Source organism: Pleurodeles waltl, chromosome 4_2, assembly GCF_031143425.1.
Source record: "Pleurodeles waltl isolate 20211129_DDA chromosome 4_2, aPleWal1.hap1.20221129, whole genome shotgun sequence".
Taxonomy (NCBI): domain Eukaryota; kingdom Metazoa; phylum Chordata; class Amphibia; order Caudata; family Salamandridae; genus Pleurodeles; species Pleurodeles waltl.
This window is the reverse complement of record NC_090443.1, coordinates 209,548,723-209,572,716: the sequence shown is the minus strand read 5'-3', so window position 1 is coordinate 209,572,716 and position 23,994 is coordinate 209,548,723. Positions and strand designations below refer to the sequence as shown.

General features: G+C 46.2%; 1 protein-coding gene across 2 annotated transcripts in view; it reads left to right on the top strand.

The window, feature by feature from the left end:
• Window positions 1-23,994, top strand: part of FIRRM (FIGNL1 interacting regulator of recombination and mitosis) — a 1,527,986-nt gene that overhangs the window by 910,776 nt on the left and 593,216 nt on the right. The window contains exon 16 of one of the 2 annotated variants that reach the window (XM_069231088.1): window positions 21,020-21,109. The exons of the other annotated variant lie outside the window; for it this stretch is intronic. Within the exon in view, the coding sequence (XP_069087189.1) occupies window positions 21,020-21,109 (90 nt within the window). The remainder of the gene's footprint in view (window positions 1-21,019; window positions 21,110-23,994) is intronic. 2 annotated transcript variants of the gene reach the window in all.

The window sequence follows — 23,994 nt, the reverse complement described above, 5'->3', positions numbered from 1 at the left end:
AGAAGGACTGCTAAGCTAAACCCACAGCAGAGAAGACTGAATAGGCAAACTGACTTGGCCCCAGCCCTACCGGCCTGTCTCCAGCATCCAAAACCATGCTAAAAGAAGGCGACGCATCCTGCAGGATCAGCAACCTCTAAAAAGGCTCCAAAGGACTGCCTGCAGCCCAAAGGACCAAGAACTCCCATGGACAGGTGCCCTGTCCAAGAAGAAACTCCATCCAAGGACTCCAGAGCCTCCCCGGATCCACAAGTTCACCCGACACCCACAGCCCGTGTCCAGGTGGCCCAACTGATTTGAGCTGGTCCCCAGGCAATTCTGAGCAAGTGCCCACCCTGGATTGACCCCTCCTGTCCACTGTGACGACGCCTGCAGCCTAAATCCAGAGGACCCCCCTGACCGTGACACAACTGAACGAAGATTCCCAACTCCAAAAGGTACCTCTACACCAGCAGCCCCCTGGCCTTGGGGAATCTGATCTTCAATGCAGCAATGTCCAGCAGGTGGCCCCCCTCTTTGTCCAGCCTCTGGTTTCCTGGATCCGACCCCCTGGGCTTCACCTGCAGTATCTTTGGGGCCCCCGGGTTCCCCCTATTGGAAAGTATTGGGAGCCCGTCATAGCACCTGGCCACCACACGCGCCGCTAAGGGTGTATAAACCCCTGAGGTCTGCCCTCCAAAGACACAGGTACTTACCTGCAAGCAGGCCTGATTCCGAATGCCCCCAGTCTCCATAGGAGCTCATTTAAATAAACCTCATCTTTGACCTTTGCACCTTTGACTACCTTTGCACCTGGCCAGCCTGGCCTTGCTGGTGATGGGTGTTTGGGGTTAACTTGAACCCCAACCTGTGGACATCCTAACCCCCGGAGACTGGGCCTGTAAGTCTTGTACTTACCTCTAAACCATGCTAAGTTTTCTTCCTCCCTAGAGCTGTTTCTGAAAATTTCATTGTCAACTTTTTAAACAGATTGCAATTTACTTGACAGCTATTTACATTGCCAAATTGAAACAAAGTGGTATTGATAAGTATGTTGGTACTTATTTGCAAATGTACTTACCTGCAACTTGAATCTTGTGGTTCTAGAAGCAAAGTAAAATATATTTTTGCTATATAAAAGCCATTGACCGTGAGTTAGTCACTGAGTGTGTGCTTCACTTTATTGCCTGTGTGTGTACAACATACGCTTTGCACTACCGTCTGATAAGCCTAACTGCTCGACCACACTACCAAAAAAGAGAACATTAGTATTATCTACTTTAGCCTCCGTTAAGCCTGTGGAAAACCCCTGGACTCTGTGCTCACTATATCTGATTTTGATATAGTATATAAAGAGCCAGCTTCCTACACCCTATTATTGACTTTATTTATCAGGAAGGCTTCAAGATCATGAAGCATCTGGCTATGGTATCTGCAGTCATCCCCATGCTTGATAAAAAGTAGAAAGCTCCTGAAGACTCTCCAACATGTTTAATCAGCCAACCAAAACTAGACTTGGTGGTATCCCATGCAGCCCAACTTCGCTCCAAGAATCCGCCCACTCCAAACTCAGCAACTCCTGACAAGGATAGCTGAAGGATCGATAAAATCAGGAAGAAATACTATTCTATGGCAGCCATGACAGCTACGGAGGGGCACACCCTGCAACAATAGGCCGCTTTGACCCCCAAATGTGTTTAGACCTTTCTACATACATTGACCTCTTGCCTGAAGACTCCAAAATAGAAGCTTGTAAGCTCCTCCAAAAAGGAGAAAACATCGGCTGAGATCATTGATTGTGCTGTTGATATCTCAGCAACAGGTTTCACAGAGCTTGCTGGTGTGGCGGTCCTACTTAGACAAGGATGGCTGAAAGCCACGTCGTTCCACCCAGAGGTTCAAAGTATAAAACTAGACTTACCTTTTGAGGGCAGTTGTTCGGCAAGCATGTGGACTAAGCTCTCTAGTCAATCAAGGGTGATACAGACACTACCAAATCCCTCTGAAGTCTTCAGTTTCTGAGGCAGACATTTCGAGGAGCTAGGGGCAGAGAAACATATTCCTATAGCAGTGGTTATCAACCCTACAGATTCACAATACCAGTCTGGTCGGACTCAATACGGTCAACAGTATCCTCAGCTACAGACTTACAGACAACCACTAACAGCAGCATATAAACACGCTACTAGAAGAAAGTTCTCTTCCCGAGGCAGGGATTCCAACAGAAAACAGTGACCCATCCATAATGCTGTTTACCCCACTCAACTCACCCACTCCACTGGCGGGTCGGATTTTGCATCATTTCCATCAGTCTACCCTCATTACATCAGACAGTTGGGTACTCGATCTGTTCAGAGTTAATCAAAACACCTCCAAAAACCGGGACAAAGGGACAATACCCTTCACATCTGAAACAACTCCTTATGCAGGTAAGGACCATGCTACGAAAAGGAGCGATAGAAGTAGTCCCAAAACCTCATTTCGCAAGAAGTCAGAAGATTTACAAATGCGGCCACTCCAAGAAGAATTGGACAAGCAATGGCTACAGACCCAGGGTTCATTGTGGGACATTGTTTACATAACTCAAACAATGACACAAGCCATCCTTTGGTGGACTCAGACATCAAATCTATCCAAGGGGCTATCATTTCTGGCACACATTCCTGTGTATTTCATAACAACAGATGCATCATTGGAAGGTTGGGGTGCCCATCTACAAGACCTAAGGACCAGCAGAAAATGGGATCCCAAGGAAGCAAAATTGCACATAAATCTGCTGGATGCCATTGCTTTGGGATTAATGTCATTCCTCCCCAAGATAGAACTTTCATCAGTGCTCATTCGTACAGACAATACCACCAGCATGCTCTACATCAACAAGCAGGTAGGAACACGCTCATCAGCACTATCTCTTCAAGCACAGGCGATCTGGAGCTGGGGTCTGCAACATCACATAATGCTCAGAGCAGAGCAATGTACTAAGAGTATCCAAATCCTCATAGACTCATTAAGTAGGACCAGCTTTACCTGCAGAGAGTGGAAGCTCAACGTACACACTCTCGACAAACTTTTCTGTTGTTGGGGCCAACCAAGCTTAGACCTGTTTGTAGGAGGCTGGCCTGGCTTATAGTGGGTACCTTGTGGAACTTACACATTGTGCCAGGTCCAGCTTAGGCTGAACTAGGAGACATTCAAAGCTCCTACTATACCACTTATATCGTATAGCACTATATCATAAGAAAACACAATACTCAGAGTTGCTGAAAATAAAGGTACTTTATTTTAGTGTCAATATGCCAAAAGTATCTCAGAGGATATACTCCCTTAGGAGGTAAGTAAAATACACAAAATATACACACAAACCAAAATCAGGTAAGTAAAACACTTAGAAAAGTAGGGCAAACACTGTAGATCACAATAGAATGCAATAGGAGAAAATAGGCCTAGGGGCAACACAAACCATATACTCCCAAAGTGGAATGCAAACCATGAATGGACCCCAGGCCTAGTGTAGTGTGTAGAGGGTCGCTGGGAGTATAAGAAAACACTAAGGGTGTCCAAGATACCCCAACCCAAGACCCTGAAAAGTAGGAGTAAAGTTACCGTACTACCCCAGAAAGACAGTAAAGTCGAGATAGGGGATTCTGCAAAGACAACAACTGACTGCAAAGCACTGAAGACGGATTCCTGGACCTGAGGACCTGTAAAGGAAGGGGACCAAGTGCAAGAGTCACGCAAGTGTCTTGGGGGGAGGAGCCCACTAAACCCCGGATGAAGGTGCAAAAGGGCTGCCTCTGGGTGGAAGAAGCTGAAGATTCTGCAACAACGGAAGGTGCCAGGAACTTCTCCTTTGGTCAGCAGATGTTCCACAGCGTGCTGGAGGATGCAGAGTTGTTTCCACGCAGAAAGACCGAAAACAAGCCTTGCTAGCTGCAAGAGTCGCTGTTGAAGGTTTTGGGTGCTGCCAGGGCCCAGGAAGGACCAGGAGGTCGCCCCTTGGATGAGGAGACAGAGGGGGCGCTCAGCAACAGAGAGAGCCCATGCAGAAGCAGGCAGCACCCGCAGAAGCACCTGAACAGGCGTTCAGAAGATCTGAGCACAGCAGTCAACTCAGCACAACAAAAGAGGGTCCCACGAAGTCGGAGTCCAACTCAGCGAGTTGGGCAATGCAGGACAGAGTGCTGGGGACCTGGGCTGTGCTGTGCATGAAGGAAGTCTTGCAAAAGTGCACAGAAGCCCTAGCAGCTGCAGTTCACACAGTACACAGGATTACTGTCTGGCGTGGGGAGGCAAGGACTTACCTCCACCAAATTTGGACAGAAGGGCCACTGGACTGTCAGGACACTTGGATCCAGCACCTGTGTTCCAGGGACCACGCTCGTCAAGATGAGAGGGGACCCGGAGTACCTGTGAAGCAGAAGTTTGGTGCCTGCGTTAGCAGGGGGAAGATTCCGTCGACCCACGGGAGATTTCTTCTTGGCTTCCAGTGCAGAGTGAAGGCAGACAGCCCTCAGAGCATGCACCACCAGGAAACAGTTGAGAAAGCCGGCAGGATGAGGCGCTACAATGTTGCTGGTAGTCTTCTTGCTACTTTGTTGCGGTTTTGCAGGTGTCCTGGAGCAGTCAGCGGTCAATCCTTGGCAGAAGTCGAAGAGGTAAGTGCAGAGGAACTCTGGTGAGCTCTTGCATTCGTTATCTGAAGAGAAACCCACAGGAGAGACCCTAAATAGCCTTCAGAGGAGGATTGCCTACCTAAACAGGTAAGAGCCTATCAGGAGGGGTCTCTGACATCACCTGCTGGCACTGGGCACTCAGAGGTCTCCATTGTGTCCTCACACCTCTGCATTCAAGATGGCAGAGGTCTGGGACACACTGGAGGAGCTCTGGGCACCACCCCTGGGGTGGTGATGGACAGGGGAGTGGCCACTCCCCTTTCCTTTGTCTAGTTTTGCACCAGAGCAAGGGATGGGGATCCCTGAACCGTTGTAGACTGGTTTATGCAAGGAGGGCACCATCTGTGCCCTTCAAAGCATTTCCAGAGGCCAGGAGAGGCTACTCCTCTCAGGCCCTGAACACCTATTTCCAAAGGGAGATAGTGTAACACCCTCTCTCAGAGGAAATCCATTGTTCTGCCTTCCTGGGACTGGGCTGCCTAGGCCCCAAGGGAGCAGAAACCTGTCTGAGGGTTGGCAGCAGCGGTAGCTGCAGAGAAAACCCCAGAGAGCTAGTTTGGCAGTACCCGGGGATGCATGGGATTGGCACCCCAATACCAGATTTCGCTTGGGGGAGACAACTCCATGATCTTAGACATGTTACATGGCCATGTTCGGAGTTACCAGTGTGAAGCTACACGTAGGTATTGACCTATATGTAGTTCACGCATGTAAAGGTGTTCCCGCACTCACAAAGTCCGGGGAAATTGCCCTGAACAATGTGGGGCACCTTGGCTAGTGCCAGGGTGACCTCACACTTAGTCATTTTGCACCTAACCTTCACTAAGTGAGGGTTAGACATATAGGTGACTTATAAGTTACTTAAGTGCAGTGTAAAAAGGCTGTGAAATAACATGGATTTTATTTCACTCAGGCTGCAGTGGCAGTCCTGTGTAAGAATTGTTTGAGCTCCCTATGGGTGGCAAAAGAAATGCTGCAGCCCATAGTGATCTCCTGGAACCCCAATACCCTGGGTACCTAGGTACCATATACTAGGGAATTATAAGGGTGTTCCAGTGTGCCAATTAGAATTGGTGAAAATAGTCACTAGCCTGCAGTGACAATTTTAAAAGCAGCGAGACCATAAACATGGGGTTCTGGTTAGCAGAGCCTCAGTGATACAGTTAGGCAACACACAGGGAACACATATAGGCCACAAACTTATGAGCAATGGGGTCCTGGCTAGCAGGATCCCAGTGACACATATCAAAACACACTGACAACATAGGGCTTCCACTATGAGCACTGGGGCCCAGGCTAGCAGGATCCCAGTGAGGCAGTAAAAACACCCTGACGTATACTCTCAAACAGGCCAAAAGTGGGAGTAACAAGGCTAGAAAGAGGCTACCTTCCTACACTGTTTGCGACAACGGAGAACAAAAAATGCCAATTCTTCACAAGTTGTCATCACCAGGATGGTTTTCAATGAGATGGTCAGGAATCTATGGTTATGCTCCCTCTCTCTCCCGCCCCCCAAAATCCCCCCCACCGATTCCATTGAATATTGATCCCAAGGTTTCTCATGAAAATGAAGAGAGCACTGCCGAGTCCTCCTCATTGCTCCAAGGTGACCCAGAGAGTTTTGGTTCACAGAGTCCAGTTCTTTATCCCAACCCAACATCACTAAACTTATCAGCCTGGCTCCTGAGTTCAAAGAGTTTGCCATTCTAGATATTACTTCTCTAGGGATATATTGGCAAAAGCAAGGGCAGAGACCACTAACAAAACCTACAAATGCAAATGGAAGCGCTTTTGTATCTGGTGTGCAGAATACAAAATTCATCGTTTCTCATCATCAGCCAAGCAAAGTCTCCCATATTTACTCCATCTTGCACAATCCAGATTAACCCTTTGTTCTATTAGAGTGCATCTGGCAGCAGTTTCCAGATGTAAACGTTCTAGTGACGCACCATCTTTGTGGTCCACCAGAATCATAAAGCAATTCCTAAAAGGTCTATTCAGGACATATCCTCCAGTGAAGACACCCCTGCCATCATGGCTCCCAATTGTGGTTCTAGGCCAACTCATGAAAGCTCCATTCGAGCCCATTCACAAGGCAGAACTGCTATACCTCACTTGGAAAACAGCACTTCTCCTAGCCCCCACACCTGCCAAGAGAGGTAGTGACATTAGAGCATTTACCACAAAAGAACATTTCCCTCAGTTCAAATCAGACAAGGTAATTCTTCCAATCAATTCCAGGTTCACACCAAAGGTCCCGTCGGACTTCCACTTAAATGAGCCAATAGTGCTACAGATATTCTTCCCAAAACCATAAACCATTGCAGAGAAATCATTGCACTCTTTGGACGTCAAAAGATGTCTCAAGTTATATTTGCACACTACCCATCATATTCACAAAGGGGATCAATTATTTGTAGGTCATGGTAACCTCAGACAGGGTCATCCAGTTTCTAAACAATCCATTACCGTTTGGATTGCATCCACCGTTCAATTTTGTCACAGAGAAGCAGGAAAACCATTGCAAGGCAAAGGTAAGGACCATTTCACCAAACCTGTCTCCACCTCCACAGCGCTGTTTGCAGGTTTGCCCATCCAGCACATCTGCAGAGCAGGAACATGGTCCAGCAGCAACACCTTTCTAAAACATTATTCCATTGATGAGGCTGACAGGGCTGATGTAGCTGTGGAACAAGCGGTATTATGACAGCTGTTCCAATAAGGTAAGCCTCTCACATCTTTATTTGCCACCTTCCTCTATATGTATCTATATATTTTTTTGTTTGTATATATTAATTCATGGTTTATAAGTGTGATGTACTGCTTACTATTCTGATTCAAGCATGTGAATCTGTAAAATATCTAACACTGGAGAAGAAAATTGGTTACTTACCTGTAACTGCAGTTTTCCCATATTGGTATCTTTTATAGGTTCACATGCAACCCACCCTCCTCCCCTGAGAGACTTTACTTTCTTCTCTAAGACAACAGTAGTACGCTTGTGCTCAAAATTCTGCAGGACTCAGCCAGAGGGTGCTGTCGTCTGATTGGTTAAAGTTTATACTTTGGTCCTTTTTAAAAAAGGACATAGATAGGGTATACATCCAATGGTTACTCTATTCCCTGTCGTCGAGATGGGAGTACCCGTTACTTTTAATTAAGTAGTACTAACATAGGTTAAACCTAAAGGCCGTTAGGCCTCTCAGTTTAGCACTCTAGCAGAGTCATTTGAACAAAAAAGGACCAAACTTAAGAGTCCACCAATCAGGCGACACCACCCTTTAGAATCTTCCTTAGAGAAGCTCCAGTTGCTCAGATTTTCCACCACACGTTGTGCTAGGGAGTCTCCTCAGAGCTCTGCTCTGCTTTTCTCTATTTTCGAAATACCCAAAAGATTATACTCTTCTCAACTAATTCTGTCTGATACCTGGTAAGGCCTCTACCATGTCTGACAAGGAGAGAAAGGGTTTATTCAGATCCTGTAAAACAACGTGTGGTAAAAAGAGGTTGCACTCTGAAGTCTCTCACCAGAACTGCATATACTGCCTTTATCCAGACCACACTGCAAAGGACTGCAAGGTATGTTGCACCTTTTCTTCTAAAACCCTGAAGGATAGAGAAGGCAGATTGTTGATATGGCTGCAAGTACTTATATCTAGAGATAAACCAGTCTCCGACTCGGGGAGTGATGATTCCTCTACATCTTCTAGGAGATCACATAAAAGAGAGAGGTCTCCTCAGTCAAGGTCCTCCTCAGAGCATCCAAGAAAAGCCTACAAAAAGACCACCTTGGGGTCTTACAAAGGCCGCAGCTGTTCTTCATCTCCTCACAAATTCTCCTTAAGGGGGAAAGAGGACATTGAAGCAGCTCGGGAAGGCTAAAAACTCGTTACCTTTGCCTCCTACTCCTCACTCAGTCATCTTACTCCTTCAAGAAGCCTTCCTCTGCTCCTCCAGCCGACAGACTAGTTTTGAAATCCCCACCTTCAACGACGGTAACAACAGCTGTCCCATTGTCAACGACAATCCCGACGACGGCCTTTCCAATGGCGACAAGTTACCCACCGTCGAGGTCAACATCAATGACATCGTCAACGACGAAGGCTTATACTACTGCATCATCCACAACGGTAACTTTGGTATCTTAATTACCGTAATCTTCAGCGACCCTGTCCACTGTAGCCTCCACCACGAAGCCGTCGAAGATTAGAATATCTCCAAAATCTTCAACAATGAAGGCAAAATCGACAAGTGCCCCTTTCACGCCGTCGACTAGAAAAAATTCACAAAAGACAGGAAACTTCAAAAATTAAACCAGAGCATACTTCTCCAAGTAAAATAACCCCTTTAATACTAACCCACCTTCTTGAGGGTGACGACGAGTCGGATGATGAAGGTCCGTTTGGACAGCACACAGTCCCTCACAGTTAAGTGTAAAGTACTAAGAGGACGACGAGTATAGTGAATCTTATGACCCACAATACTATGCATGTGAACAACCATATCATGAGGGTTTTTATATGGCCAATACTTTAATAACTGACTTGCAGGCAATGCCAGCCGACTGTAGATGTTTTCCAGCCACAACCTCAATCTGTATCATCTCCAACGTCTCAGGTAGCCTCCCCGCATCAGAGGCCTACCACTTTACCTTTGGCTAATGTAGTCACGCCTGATATGACCCTCCCACAAGACACTTACATATATGAAGGACAACAAGAGGAAGGCAAGCTCCTCAACAACCAGTCTGAGTAGGACGAATATATAATTCGAGCCCCACCTTCTCCTTCACCTTCAAAAATAGGCTTGCCTCCAGAGGACATCGGAGGATTCCATTATCCTATGGAAAGGGCCGCTAAACGATTTGCACTTCCCATGCCATTCAAGCAAACTGATTGTTTTCTCTATGACTTTAAGGAGCCATTCCAAAAATCAGTACGCTCCATGCCAATGGTCAATTACATCTGGGAAGAAGGTTTGAAAGTCATGTAAAACCCAGCATCAGTCATAGCAGTGCTTCCACGCCTAGACAAAAAATATAAACCACCTGAAGATGCCCCAGCATGCTTGACTGGTCACCCTCACCCAGATTTGGTGGTAACGCAGGCAGCCCAAAGAAGAACCAAAAATCTCTCTACACCAATATCCGCACCTCCGGACAAGGAAGGAAAATAATCGGACAATATTGGCATAAGTTTTTCTTCATTGTCCAGTCTAACTGTAAGAGCGGCAAACTCCCTTGCGGTTTTAGCTAGATATGACAGGCAATTATGGGCTGACATCGCCGGAGAACACTAAAGAAGAAGCTAAAAAGATACTACATGACGGAGAAGCACATTGGCAGAGATAATTGACTGTGCAATGGATATAGCTACTACTGCATTTTGCCAGCTTGCAGGAGCTGCTGTCCTCAGAAGACAGTTGGCTGAAGGCCACATCATTTCGTCTGGAGGTACAAAATAAAATACTAGACCTTCCGTTTGATGGACAAGCGCTTTTTGGGAAGCATATTGATGAGGCATTAGAGTCAATAAAATCTGACACAGAGACAGCAACATCTTTGGGAACACTGCAGTTTCTAAAGTCTTCCTTTTGTGCCACAAGAGGACGTGGAATTCCTTCATATAGGAGAGAATATCAGCAGTTTAAATATCCATTGTTCACATCCTCCTCCCAGTAATTCCGCCAGCAGTATTCCCAAAGACAACCTCCGCAAGTGGCTTACAATAGGTCTACCACCAGAGGATGTTCAGCTTGTCCAGCTAAGGACTAGGCTCCCAGAGCATGATGTATCCAGGGCTCCTGCTACCCCCAAACATCTACCTCTAAATCTAGGGGGAAAAATGTCTTCATTTCTCCAGCAATGACAAAGCATAACATTGGACCAGTGGGTCTTACAACTGGTAAAGTGCAGACACACACTAGAGTTTGTCCAAATACCTCCTCACAGCACTTCTCCAAAGTATCTGCACCAGCTCAAGATGGAGATCAACAAAATTCTTCTCAAGGGCACAATAGAAAAGGTGCCACCGTTAGAGCGAGGGAAAGGATTTTACTCCAGATTCTTCCTCTTTCGCAAGAAATGGAAGGATTGGAGACCTATCCTCGATCTCAGGGAGTTAAGCACTTATTTGAAAAACCAATCATTCTGCATGATAACTTTACAGGATGCCCTTCTCCGGTTGAACCACCGAGACTTTGTCTATCCTAGACCTGAAGGATGCATACTTCCACATCCCAATTCTTCCAGCCCATAGACAGTACCTAAAATTCATGGCAGCCGAAAGCCATTTTCAATTTCGAGTCCTTCCATTCGGTCTAAAATCAGCTCCCAGGATATTCACAAAGTGCCTAGCTACTATTGTAGCCTTTCTCAGGAGAAGAAAACATCAAGAATTCCCGTACTTAGACGATTGGCTGAAAAAAGCGAACACCTTCTCCGCAGCACGCAGGTCAACAAAAAAAGTGCATTGCCTTTCTCAACAGCTTAGGTCTAACTATGAATTGGGAGAAGTCCAAACCAAAACCATCACGCAAGTCCAAACCAAAACCATCATGCACAATCACTTTTTGTAGGTGCAAACCTGAACACTCAATCCAGCATAGCCTGCCCCACTGTAGAAAGAAAACAAAGACCGCTATCTCTGGCAAAGTCAGTGCAAAGAACAGAATTCATTTCAGTACGCCTTTACAAGTCGTTATTGGGGATGATGTCTTCATGCATCCCACTAGTTCCATTTTGCAAGACTCAAAATGCTACCCTCCAGAAACAGCTCAGTCTACAGTGGGTTCAGGTCTCAGGAAGCTTCGAAGACCACATCAAGATCACTCCGGCCATCACCAAAGCTCTGGTATAGTGGTCTCAGAAGCATCATCTTTCCATCAGCCTCTCTTTTCATCATCAGCCAGCCCCTTAGATTATCACCACAGACTCCTCATTAGACGGTTGGGCACCGTTTTTGCAGGACCTGCAAATAAGTGGCAAACAGCCACCACGGTTTCGAATGCTGCACATCAGTCTATTAGAACTGAAGGCAGTTCACCTAACCTTGCAGGCGTTCCTCCCAAAGACAGCCAATTCAGAAGTGGTAATAAGAACCTCTACAATGCATTGTATCAACAAACAGGGGGGCACACGATCAATTCCTCTCTCCAAGAAAGCTTAGGAGATATGGGACTGGGCCATACAGCATGGAATACTACTAATAGCAGTTCATCTGCCAGGCAATCAGAACATTATAGCAGACTCTATCAGCAGACTAAAATCAGTCTGTCACGAATGGCAACTGGACCAGTCAATGGTCACCCACATATTTTCTCAGTGGGGAACACCCAACCTCGACCTCTTCGCCAGCCAGTCAAACACCAAATGCCAATACTACGCAAGATCAAGGGGGGGATGCATTTTCCATAGCATCGTCCGAAATCTTTCCCTATGCTTTTCCACCCATTCCTTTGATCCCGAGGGTCCTTACCAAAATGAAGAGGGAACTATGCGCACTGATTTTAATAGCCCCATACTGGCCTCACCAGCATTGGTTCACAGAGCTTCTTCTTTTCTTGGTGAAAACTCGAATCCCACTAAAAATATCTCTGCATCTGCTGACAATAAACAACAAACAGGTCTTGCATCTGAATCTTAAATCAATGCAATTATCAGTATGGCTCCTGAGCGCCATGAGTTCGTACATCTAGACATCCCAGAGGAGTGCAGATACATACTATCAAGGGCCAGAGCAATTAGCACCAACAAAACGTCTTAATGTAAATGGAAGAGGTTCTGTTTGTGGTACCAACAGCAACAGATTGATCCTATTTCCGTATCACTGGAATAAATATTGCCTTGTTTGTTGCACCTTGCACACTCGGGTCTTGACCACTCCTCCCCAGGGGTTCACCTGGCAATTTAGGGGGTTATTCCAACTTTGGAGGAAGTGGTAATCCGTCCCAAAAGTGACGGTAAAGTGACGGATATACCACCAGCCGTATTACGAGTCCATTATATCCTATGGAACTCGTAATACGGCTGGTGGTAAATCCATCACATTTGGGACGGATTACCACCTCCTCCAAAGTTGGAATAACCCCCTTAGTCTTTTAGACAATCACGTTCTTCACCTTGATTATGGTCCTCTAGGTTAAATAAACAATTTCTGAAGGTGCTTTTCAGAGTTTTTCCACCCTTCAGAACTCCTCCTCCCTCCTGGAATCTCAAAATTGTTCTTGCGCAACTAATGAAGCAACCATTTGAGCCAATCCGTAGAGCTTCTATGAAATTCCTTTCCTTGAATGTAGCTCTTCTCATTGCTCTAATATCAGCCAGGCGAGTCAGTGAGATTCAAGCACTGTCAATACAAGATCCCTTTTTACAGATTAAACAGGATAAAATAATCTTCCGCATGAACCCATGCTTCATACCAAAAGTCCCCTAAGACTTCCATTTAAATAAGCCTCTAGTTTTGAAAACATTTTTTCCAAATCCTACAACGGCAGCGGTGAAGGCTCTACACTCATTAGACATTAAAAGATGCATAAAATTCTACCTGGACAAGACCAAAGCCTTTCGTAAGACCAGCCAGCTATTCGCAGCTTACAGCGCACCCAGCCAGGGTCAACCGCTCTTCAAACAGCATTGCAAGATGGATTTCTTCAGCAGTCCGGTTTTTTGCCATCACTCAACACATGCAGTATCCTCACCCACAGCACTATTTGCAGATGTGCTGCTACATGGCATCAGTAGGGCAGCAAAAAGCTGCCACACCTTTACCAGACATTATTGCTTGGATGCATTGTCTCAAGGAGAAGTAGCGGTGGGCCAAGCGGTCCTAAGAAATCTTTTTCAGTGAAGGTGAGCTATATCTTTTATCCCACCATCCTAAACTCAGATATGCACATTGTCTAATAAAAATAAATAAAAAAAAAGACAACTAAGGTGCATTGTAAGTTCTCATAACAAGTCTAATATCTAATGTTTAGAACTTTAAGATAGATATATATATATATTCACTTAGACATGATGTTAATATATATATATAGAGAGAGAGAGAGAGAGAGAGAGAGAGAGAGAGAGAGAGAGAGAGAGAGAGAGAGAGAGCGCGCGCGCGCAGGGATACGTGTTCTACAATGTGCATAAATACTGCTTACTACTCTGATTCAAGCATGTAAATCTATCACAGTTCCAATACTGGAGTAATAAAATTAGTTGCCTGGTACTATAGTTCTCCAGTATTGGAATCTTTCGTAGATTCACATGCGACCCGCCCATCTCCCTGTAGAAGCTCACCCCTACCTCTCGTATTACTGTTATAGCCACTACACACCTGTGCTTAGAAAATCTGAGGAACTGGAGCTTCTTTCAGGAAGGTTCTAAAGGGTGGTGTCACCTGATTGGTGGACTCTTAAGTTTTTTGTTTTTTTCTTAAAATGACTCTGATAGAGTGCTAAACTGAAAGGCCTAAGGGCCTTTAGGTTTAACCTATGTTAGTACTACTTAATTAAAACTACCGGGGACCCCCATCTCGACGATGGGGAATGATTCAAGCATGTGAACTAATAAAAGATTCCAATACTGGAGAACTATAGTTACAGGTAAGTAACTAATTTTCTTCCTTGCCATTGGTACCTATTACAGTGATAAACATTGCTTTATCATGGTACTGTAGGACTCCCACTTTAACGGGGAATGGTTTAATCATGTGACTCTATAAAATATAGAAATACCTGAGAACAACAGATACAGGTAAGTAACCATTTTCTTTTTACCCCTCCCTCGCCTTTTTTTTGTATTCTCTCTCCGATCACCCCAGACGGATTTACATGAAACTAGTCATTCTGAAACTCAGCCACTCGTACTAATTTTCTGCCAGTTTTAAGCAAAGTTGTCAGATGTTACCAAAGTTATTAGCAAAGCCTTTTTAATGGAAGGTGAGACTTAACCATAACTACGTATTTGCTATCACCCCCTATGCAAAATCGGACATCAAGTTCAAGGTGATATGCATTACATATCAGTTTTGCTGCTAGTCTGTATGTATGTGTGTTTCTCTTTGGTTGTCAGTGAGTGTCAGTTTGCTGCCCAGACACGTCCCATTTACAGTACTTGCTTCATCTTCACAGGCGTTATTCTTCTGTAGAGTTCACCACAACTGTAGTGTTGTGTAGATTTGTCTAGCACATTGTTGCCCGAGCACTTATTTCCCATGCACAAGCAGTATTTACAGTTACTGTGGTTCTGTGCATGAGCAATTAGTATTATGCGTTTACAAAATAATGGAAGCAGGACCATGCTAGAGGTGGGTTGTTACCCATCAGACTTAACAAATATGTCCGAGAATACATTTGTTATCTTCAGCAGCCATATGTCGTAAAGGCACGTAAGGAATATGTTAGCCTGTGCAACAAAGCTTATGTTTATTTTAATGTATTTGGCAAGATTTTGTGTAATTACGTCACATCAGGAAGATTTGAAGGTGCAGTTATCCTAATTGTATTTTTAAATCAACCTGACACTCTTTTGAGATCAATGACACTTGTAATTTTTACACAGTAGCTTTACAATTAGGGTCAAATGAAATGATCTTTTGCACCGTTCCACGCATGTCGGACCGCATGATCATTTGGATTGTGCTGGAAAAAATGTTGGTCCTCCTGTTCCAAATGTAGATTCCCATTGACAAACCCACACGTTGACGAGAGTGTAGTCCTTTTGCTAAATGTAACATGAGGTATGTCTGCTTTTTGAACACTTTTATAGCTTCAAATACTGTGTAAGTACCTACATGGAACTTTAAATAGGCTCACCTGTTGAATTGCAGTTGAACCTTAGTGTCTGTAAGGGGCAGGGATTACAATAGTGATTGCTTTGCGACACAAGGTCCTGTAATAGAGGGTTGTAAGTCCCATTCAGGTCCTTAGCCCCTGGGCTCCTAATATTGGCATTGCAGAGCAACACACCCTCCCAACTCATGCCTAGGTATTTGCTAACAGTTTGGATGTGGTGCCATAGATGTTTACTTGGGTTCTTCATTGTACACCTGGTACCAGTTGAGTTATGAAATCACATACGCAAGGGAAGCTGCGAAGGAGGTCAGAGGAGGCAAGGGGCGGGACCCGAGCTGCGCTGTTTGAGCTGTGTGCGCGCCTGCTTCGCGGGATGCGCCCGGGCAAAGCCCGGGCCAAGGGCAGGCCCGTCTTGCGCACGTCATCGACCGTTAGAGGCTGGGCTGGGCCACCCCCCTTTCATCTTGCCGTGGATGGTGAGTTTATTTTGGTAATTATCTACTGTTTTTGTGCCTGGAGACTTTTCTACTTGAAGCCCTTTTTTCAAATTGTGTATCCTGCTGCTACCCTCAGTGAGGAGCTACCTTTTGCTAAATGGGGCGGAAAAAGGGGCAGCTATCTGGAGTCATGAATGGTGGAGGTGGCAGGCCGGGAAATGTAAATACTACTTTGGACTCCTTTCTTGGAGAGCAGTTGGGGTCGTGACCAAGGAAATTGACTTGGCGGAGAGGAGGCTATCTATGGAGATGGAGGATTGGGGTCATGTCTCGTTAGCCAGTGATCCCTCAGTGGCTTTGGAGGAGGAGGAGGGGGTGGTGGTCCACCGTAGAGGAGAGCTGTGTCCTGTGTTAGGGCGTGACCATGCGGAGAAATTAGGGGGCTCTTGAGACCCAGGGCCTTCGGGAAGAAGCAAAAGGCTTTTGCTGTCTTCTCCTGTGGCCTGTTCTATGGATAAGTGCAGCCCTCCACCAAGGAAGAAAAAGACACTGAAGAAATCTGTCCCTAAAACGAAAGTTTCTCTTGTGGATAGTTCCAAGGAGTTATACAGTAGTACAAAATCCAGTGAGCCAATGGGCTGAGATGCAACCTTTCTTCTGCTAAAGTTTAAGGAGATGATTGAGGGTATTCTGTCACCTGTGATGGCAAAACTATCAGTGATAGAAAAAGCAGTTACTCGGCTAGGTGACTTAAAAAGCCAAGGGAGCCATTCTATGGGGGGGTGTAAGGCCCTGTGTTGCGTATCTCATCCCAGCGTGGATGAGAATTTACGGGAGGTAAATGCTGGGCCCCTGGGAAGTTTGCCTCAGCATTTGGATAACCCGTCAAGTTCTGGGGGACAAGGTGCCTGTTTTCAGTCTGTGTTGGCCCCAACTACTGCCCACCAATGGGAAGCGGGGACTTGAATGGTCCTAACCTCGGAGGGCAACCTGACCGTGGTTCTTTGGTGGTTGGGGGGGCTTGTCCACAGCCGGTTGAGAAGTCCAACCAGAATCCGTTGAGTAAAAAGTCTTCATTGGCACGTCTGGATCTCCCCCCGGCATGTGCCCCTTATGTGGTAGTACTGACTAATGTTCCTGCTCTGGCCCTTGGGGTAACAGAATCCATGGGTCAATTAAAAAATAAAACTGGTCATTGGCTGAGCAAAAACTGCAATTTTTCAAGTAAGGATCTTGAAGATGTCTTGCTTGTTAGAAGAATTGACTGGATTGGGCCGAGGAAAAAAGAAGGGGTCGAGGATTGTGTTATTATAAATGTTAGATATCCTGCCCTGGCTCAACGGCTTCTTTTCTCATATAGGCAGGTCTTTTCAAGGGGAGAATCAATTGGTATGGCCCCCCCCTGGGATATTTTTACAATCACATGTGACTGGGCGATGATCCCTCTCCTGACCTTGGCAGGATCCCCCCCTTAGGCCAGAATGCCCTGCGGCCAATTTGCAGGAGAACGGATTACAATATAAACTCGGACTTGGCAGGGGTGGATTGACAATGCACCAAGACTGGGATTGCGTTGGAGGGGGTGGGCTCGAAGTGTGACCTTATCTCTTGGAATATTGCGGGGTATGATGCTAAGATATCTGACCAGGATTGGGTTAGTTGTGTGGCTGACTATGATATTATTATGCTGCTGGAAACATGGTCTGAGGGGCTGGCTGCTTGGGATGGATATGATAGATTCGCCATCCCAGCAGCTCAGTCCCTCGGGGGTCGTTTGAAAGGGGGCCTGGTTACCTTAATACGTTTTTCCAAGATAGTGGCTGCCTTCCAAATTAATTGTAACCATCAGGGTATATTGCCTGTTTGGGTAATTGTTTCTAATAACGTTTAACGTTCTGTTGGTTAATTTTTATAATGCTGTATGGGACGGGTGGTGTCAAATTGGGATTCTTTTCTCTATTCTCCAGGTGTTGAAACACAGAATGGAGGAGGTGGGGTTGGAATTCTGTGCCATTGTATCAGGAGATTTTAATGCTAAGCTGGGCCGCCTCAGTACAATGGTAAATCCCTTCGACTATGACTATATGGACTACTTGGCGGATGACTTTCAGTATGTGAGAGGTAGGGCTTCGATTAAGGAACTTGGGCCTTTTGAACTTCCCGGACATTGAAGTAGTAGAATTTCACCAGCTCCCAACATTTGTGGGTAGAGGGTCTGGCACCACAATTGACTACATTTTCGTGTCTCCGTCATTGAAAAATCTGTTAATTGGTGGAGAGGTGCTTGGAGAATGTATGAGTGATCATAACCCCCTCACAGTGTGCTCTAAACTTCCAGGGGCACTAAGTAAATTAGGGAGGGGTGGCCCAGCAACAGTGAAGATAAGAGATCAGGGTAGGCGACTTGGCTGGAAACAGGTAGATGCCCAACAAGTTATTGAGAGGGTGGTGGAGGGAAACTTATCTTGTTTATGGATATACTTTTGAGAGAGACTCCGAGCCCAATAGAAGTGATGGATGCAATAGCTGAAGTAAACACAGAAGGTAGAGACTGTTTATTTTCGATAGTCAGTTGTCCTAACAAGCGTAGAGGTGGGTGGTTTGATAAGGCTTGTTACGATGCCAGGGCAAATATGAAAACGGCACTCAAAGAATATCCCAGAGATAGGCCTGCAGTGATAGCAGCAAGGATTGAGTATAAAAGGGCTCTGAGGGAAAGTAAGGATAGGTCTAAAGTAAAGGCCTGGGCGGAGTTGGAGCATGCCACAGTCCTGAAGGATCCTGGCTTGTTCTGGAAGGTGGTAAATAGAGGTTCTTTTGGCACAGAGACATCTGAGGGTTTGGGTTGCAATATTGCCCCGGAGGTCTGGGTAGATTATTTCTGTAGTATTTTTGAGGGAACCCCTGTAAGAAATAATAGGGTAAAAGAGTGTGTAGTGGTTCCCAATTTAGCGATCAGGTTTTCACTCCAGGAAGTTATTGATGCACTCCAGGGCAGTGCTAGTAATAAAGCCCCGGGTCCGGACTCCATTCCCATGGATTTGTATAAATCTTGCCCTCAGTTATGGGCACCTGTTCTTTTAAATGTTCTTAACGCGGCAGCTACTGTGGGAATTCCTGCCTCTTGGAGGAGGGCTTGTATCATTCCAGTTTTTAAAAAGGGGGATCGGAATGACCCAAAGTCCTATCGCCCTATTTCCCTACTTGACTCTTCTGGGAAGATTCTGGGGCGGATCATCTTAAGGCGTATTGAGGCTTGGATGGTAGAAAAGGAAATTTTGAGCCGGGATCAGTATGGCTTTAGAGAAGGTCTTGGCACACGTGAGCAGTGCCTTAATCTTCTGATGATGATTGGGCAATATACGCAAGCTAGGAACGGTACCCTCTATCTTGCCTTTATGGACCTCAATAAGGTAAATCGGTCCATATTGTGGGAAAGGTTAAGTCAGTTAGGGATGGATCCTGATATTGTAGAGCTGCTTCGGTACCTCCACTCAGGATCCGCTGCCAATGTGAGGGTGGGGATAAATGGGGAATATTCAGAGACTTTTAGGCTCACCAAGGGCGTTCGCCAGGGGTGTGTGTTGGCCCCTACTCTGTTCCTCTTGGATACTAATGGATTGTCAGATTTTTGGGTGGAGCACTGTAGGGATGTCCCAAAGGTGAATGGCTCTAGTGTCCCGGTGTTGACATATGCGGATGATGCTGTCCTTATGGCCTGCACCATGAATAGTCTTCGCAAAGCTGTTAGAGCTACGCATCTTATATGTCAGGCTTGGGCCTAGAGATAAACTATAAGAAATCACATTTTATGGTATGTGGTAAATCTCTGCGTAGGGTTGGGGAGCTAAAGGTTGAGACCAAACTATTAGTAGGGTCAATGAATTCCCATATTTAGGGGTAATCTTTGATGACAAAGGCTCATGAAAACCTATTGCTAGAAGGAGTATGCTCTTCCATGCCTCAGTTGGTGCTACTTTTGATTTTGCTGTAAGAGTAGGAAGCAAACATATTAAGCCTCTGCTTGAAATCTATAGGCGAAAATGTCTCCCTGTCCTGTTGTATGGTGCAGCACTCTGGGGGTATATGGACACCCGAGTTCCCATTATTGAAGAAAATCGTTTCTGTAGAAGACTATTGGGCGTTGGTCAAAATACCTCTGGCTTTTGCTTGCATCTAGAACTAGATCTTGAGTGTGTGCAAGAGACTATTCAGTTGGCTCCCCTTTTGTTATGGATTTCGATATGGAGAAACAAATTTGCTATTTTTAATAGAGAGATTTTAGGGAATTGTTTGGCCTGTGATAATGTAAAGTGCATTCCCTGGCTGATGTACATAAGAAAAGTAGCACAGGAGCTTGGGCGGCCGGATTTGTTTTACTCTCCTGAGGGTCTGACTAGCAGGATTAAAATTGGGTGAAGGAGAGTTTTTTAAGAATTCGGAGGGTTGAAAGAGAGGGAAAGGAACTAGGGAACAATCGGTCAGGGATTTTATTATGTTAAAAATGGGGGTGGGTCCTGAGCCCCATCTCCTAACAATAAATGACCTGAGGGAAAGGAATCTTATTACCCGATTTCGTTTGGGGGTCATTAGAAATAATCTCTGCTTTCCGTTAGGTCAGTATGGTGACAAATCTATCAGACCGTGTCCCTGTGACGGGGTGTCCCTGCAGACCCTGTCCCATTTTACATTATTCTGTGTTTTTTATGCACCTTTTAGAAGCCGTTTTTTATTACCCCTGCTGAGGCCACAGGGATTTGTGCAATTTCGCCCTGCTTTTATGTGGTTGCAAATGGCATCAGATGCCCTGGTATGGAGGGGTTTGGGATTGTTTTTGAGGGGAGCCATTACTTGGCGCAATAACCTGGAGTTTTTTTAAGGGACGTTTTAGATTATTATTCTTGAAAATTACGTTTGATCGGTTTTTAAATTATGATTATTGTGATTTTACTGTTTTATTGATATTATGGATATTTATTGTTTATGTAATTTAAGGGTTGAATGATTTCATACAGAATAAAGTCTTCTCTCTCTATGAAATCACAGGTCTGCTAAATGCAAGTATTTAGTCAACCTGTGGAAGCCTTCAGATAATGTTTAAATAGTGTAACTCTGCGGCGCTATTTTAACCAAAGTCACTTTTCCTTCCAGATAAAAACTTGCCCTGGAGATTGTTGTCAGCTTTATAATCTGTCGGTGCTGCTAAGACGCTTACTTTTCTTGATGGCCTCAGAGCACCAGGTATGTATTAGCTTCACTGTATTAGCCTCACTTCTCTTGAACAGGACAAACTTAAATTTTGTTTGTGCACCTCTGTGGCAAAGCTTTTTTTGTTATTTAAAAAAACGATGTTAGATTGTTCAAACACGTGCTCTTCTTTGATCTCTTTGTGTACCCATACAAATTATATCAATTTAGACACAATCATATCTCTATATAGTGATACAAACCATGCATCATTCTCTCTTCTAATGGTCACTTCAGCATGCAGATTCTTTACCTCATGACTCTCCGCCAGACTGGATCCTTCACCAGCAGGTTGTTCCATGGCTCCAAGGTTGAATGAGTCACCTTCCCGGATGTAACATCCCTGAGTTATATATGGTTCTCCTCAGTGCTATGCCCTGATGTTTCCTTTTTCCTGCCCATTTGTTGCAGATCTAAAACTCTCATCTAATAACCGTCAGGAAATTTCTCTTTCATCATGCAACTTTCTGGTGCGGTGTGGTTATGTATCTCCCTAAACATTTGGCTTCCAGCCTTGCATGGGCTGTAAGGGACGGATGTCTATCACTGACCTTCATGAGATCTGCCTTTGTTGCCTGAGGTCTGATCATGACTCGCGGTTGTCTGAGTTGTGCGAAAGCGTGCATCCTAAGGCCATTGAATAGAGGGAACCAAAATTCAGCTTCGAAGTTGTGGCGGGAGAGGAGACATAACAGTTTAAAAAAAAAAAAAAAAAAAAAGGCATCTTGGTGACAGCCCCAAACACAGGAAAATTAAGGTGGTCATTACAACATTGGCGGTAAAAGCCGCTTACCGCCGTGCAGAAGACCGTCAACATACCACTGCGGCTGTGGAATTCCGCCACAGCTATTATGACCCACATCTCGAAATCCGACAAAATTCAGGCACCCACACAAGTCCGCCACACCAAAGGTCAGTGATAAACTGGAGAAAACAAAACCTCCACCGTCACACCAACAGAAATACGCCCACACTATCACGACCCACGAATCCACGCGGCGGTCTTTCAACCGCGGTATTCCATTGGCAGTACACACCGCCACACTCAAAATACACACACACATACAAAACACCGCCACATTGGACAATTCTAAATACACACACCTGATACACATACACACACCCCTCCCACACACCCAATACAATATAAAACACACCCACATCACCCACAAACCCCTACGACCAATATTCCAGAGAGAAGGCCAGAGAGAGACACCACCATCCAAAAACTAGCAGCCACAGGCACTCAACACCATCACCCACACAACTTCCACGCACAAAACACCACACACCACTACATATCACCACACTTCTCACCACACACACCACCCCACACATCACCTACACCACCCCATGGCACAGCAAAGACACCCCAGGTTCTCGGAGGAGGAGCTCAGGGTCATGGTGGAGGAAATCGTCCAGGTAGAGCCACAGCTATTTGGAGCACAGGTGCAGCACACCTCAATTGCAAGGAAGATGGAGCTATGGAGAAGAATAGTCGACAGGGTAAACGCAGTGGAACAACACCCAAGAAATCGGGACGACATCAGGAAGAGGTGGAACGACCTACTGGGGAAGGTGCGTTCCGTGGTCTCAGTACACCACCTGGCGGTTCAGCGGACTGGCGGCGGACCCCCACCTCCTCCCCCACAACTAACAACATGGGAGGAGCAGGTCTTGGCGATTCTGCATCCTGAGGGCCTCGCAGGAGTCGGTGGTGGAATGGACTCTGGTAAGTCAAAGCTTTACTAATATATCCCCCACCCTTCCTGCATGCCATCACACACTCCTACCCGTACCCTCACCGTCAGCACTCCAGCAACTCACATATACCCCACTATCACAAACCACCCATCCCAACACCAAGCCCTGCATGCAACCCCAACTCATGGACACCTATCACTAAAGCATGCCCACTGCACATACCCATTCAACCCCCTAAACCATCATCACACAAGTCCCCACATAGGAATGCAAGCACTGGGGTACACCGGTCACCCACCCATTGCCCACCATGACACACACAGATGCAATAATTAAGCTTTTACACCCCTGCAGGACCACTACCCAATGTCACCAGACAGGAGGGTCCAGACATCTCCACCCCACCCACAGAAGAGGCCCACAGTGATGACAACAACTCTGTCCAACTGGATCCAGATGACCAGCCCGGACCATCGTGGGCCTCAGGACAGTTGGTTCCCCTCGCACAGGCACAGGCAACCACAGACCTTCCACCCTCTGGTAACACCAGCACAGCACCCACCCTGCGGGCCCATACCTCCGTACCCAGGACACGTCAATCAGCAGTGTGTCCACCACTACAGGGAACCCAGGATAACCCACCACCCCAACAACAACAGGGACCTGGGGGCAGTGGCAGTGGGCACACGGTCCAGGGGACGGAGGCCCAGGAACACAGGGGAACTTGGAGGGCTGCTGTGCGACAGGTGACGGACAGGCCAAGGGAACCCACTCTCCATGAGGCCCTCTCTTCCATCATGGGAGCATACCACCACTCCCAGGAAACGATGGCAACGGTCCTGGCCAAGTTTCAGGAGACCCAGCGCATGCAGGAGGAACAGAATCTGGGGTTCAGGGAGGAACTCAGAACCATCACCTCTGCCCTGGGCACCATCATAAGGGTGCTGAAGGAAATACTAAACACCAGGAGGAACACTGTGGCACTCCAAGGGGCCCCTGACACTAGCATGGACGAAGAACTGCCCACCATCTCCGCCAGCGCTAGTGGACAGGAGACACCGCCACAGGACCACAACACCAGCACCCCACCCCCTGCAGATGGAGAACCACCCCGCAGGCGGTCCATGAGATCCAGGAACAAGACAGAGACGGTGCCAAGACCCCCGCCAAGAAAT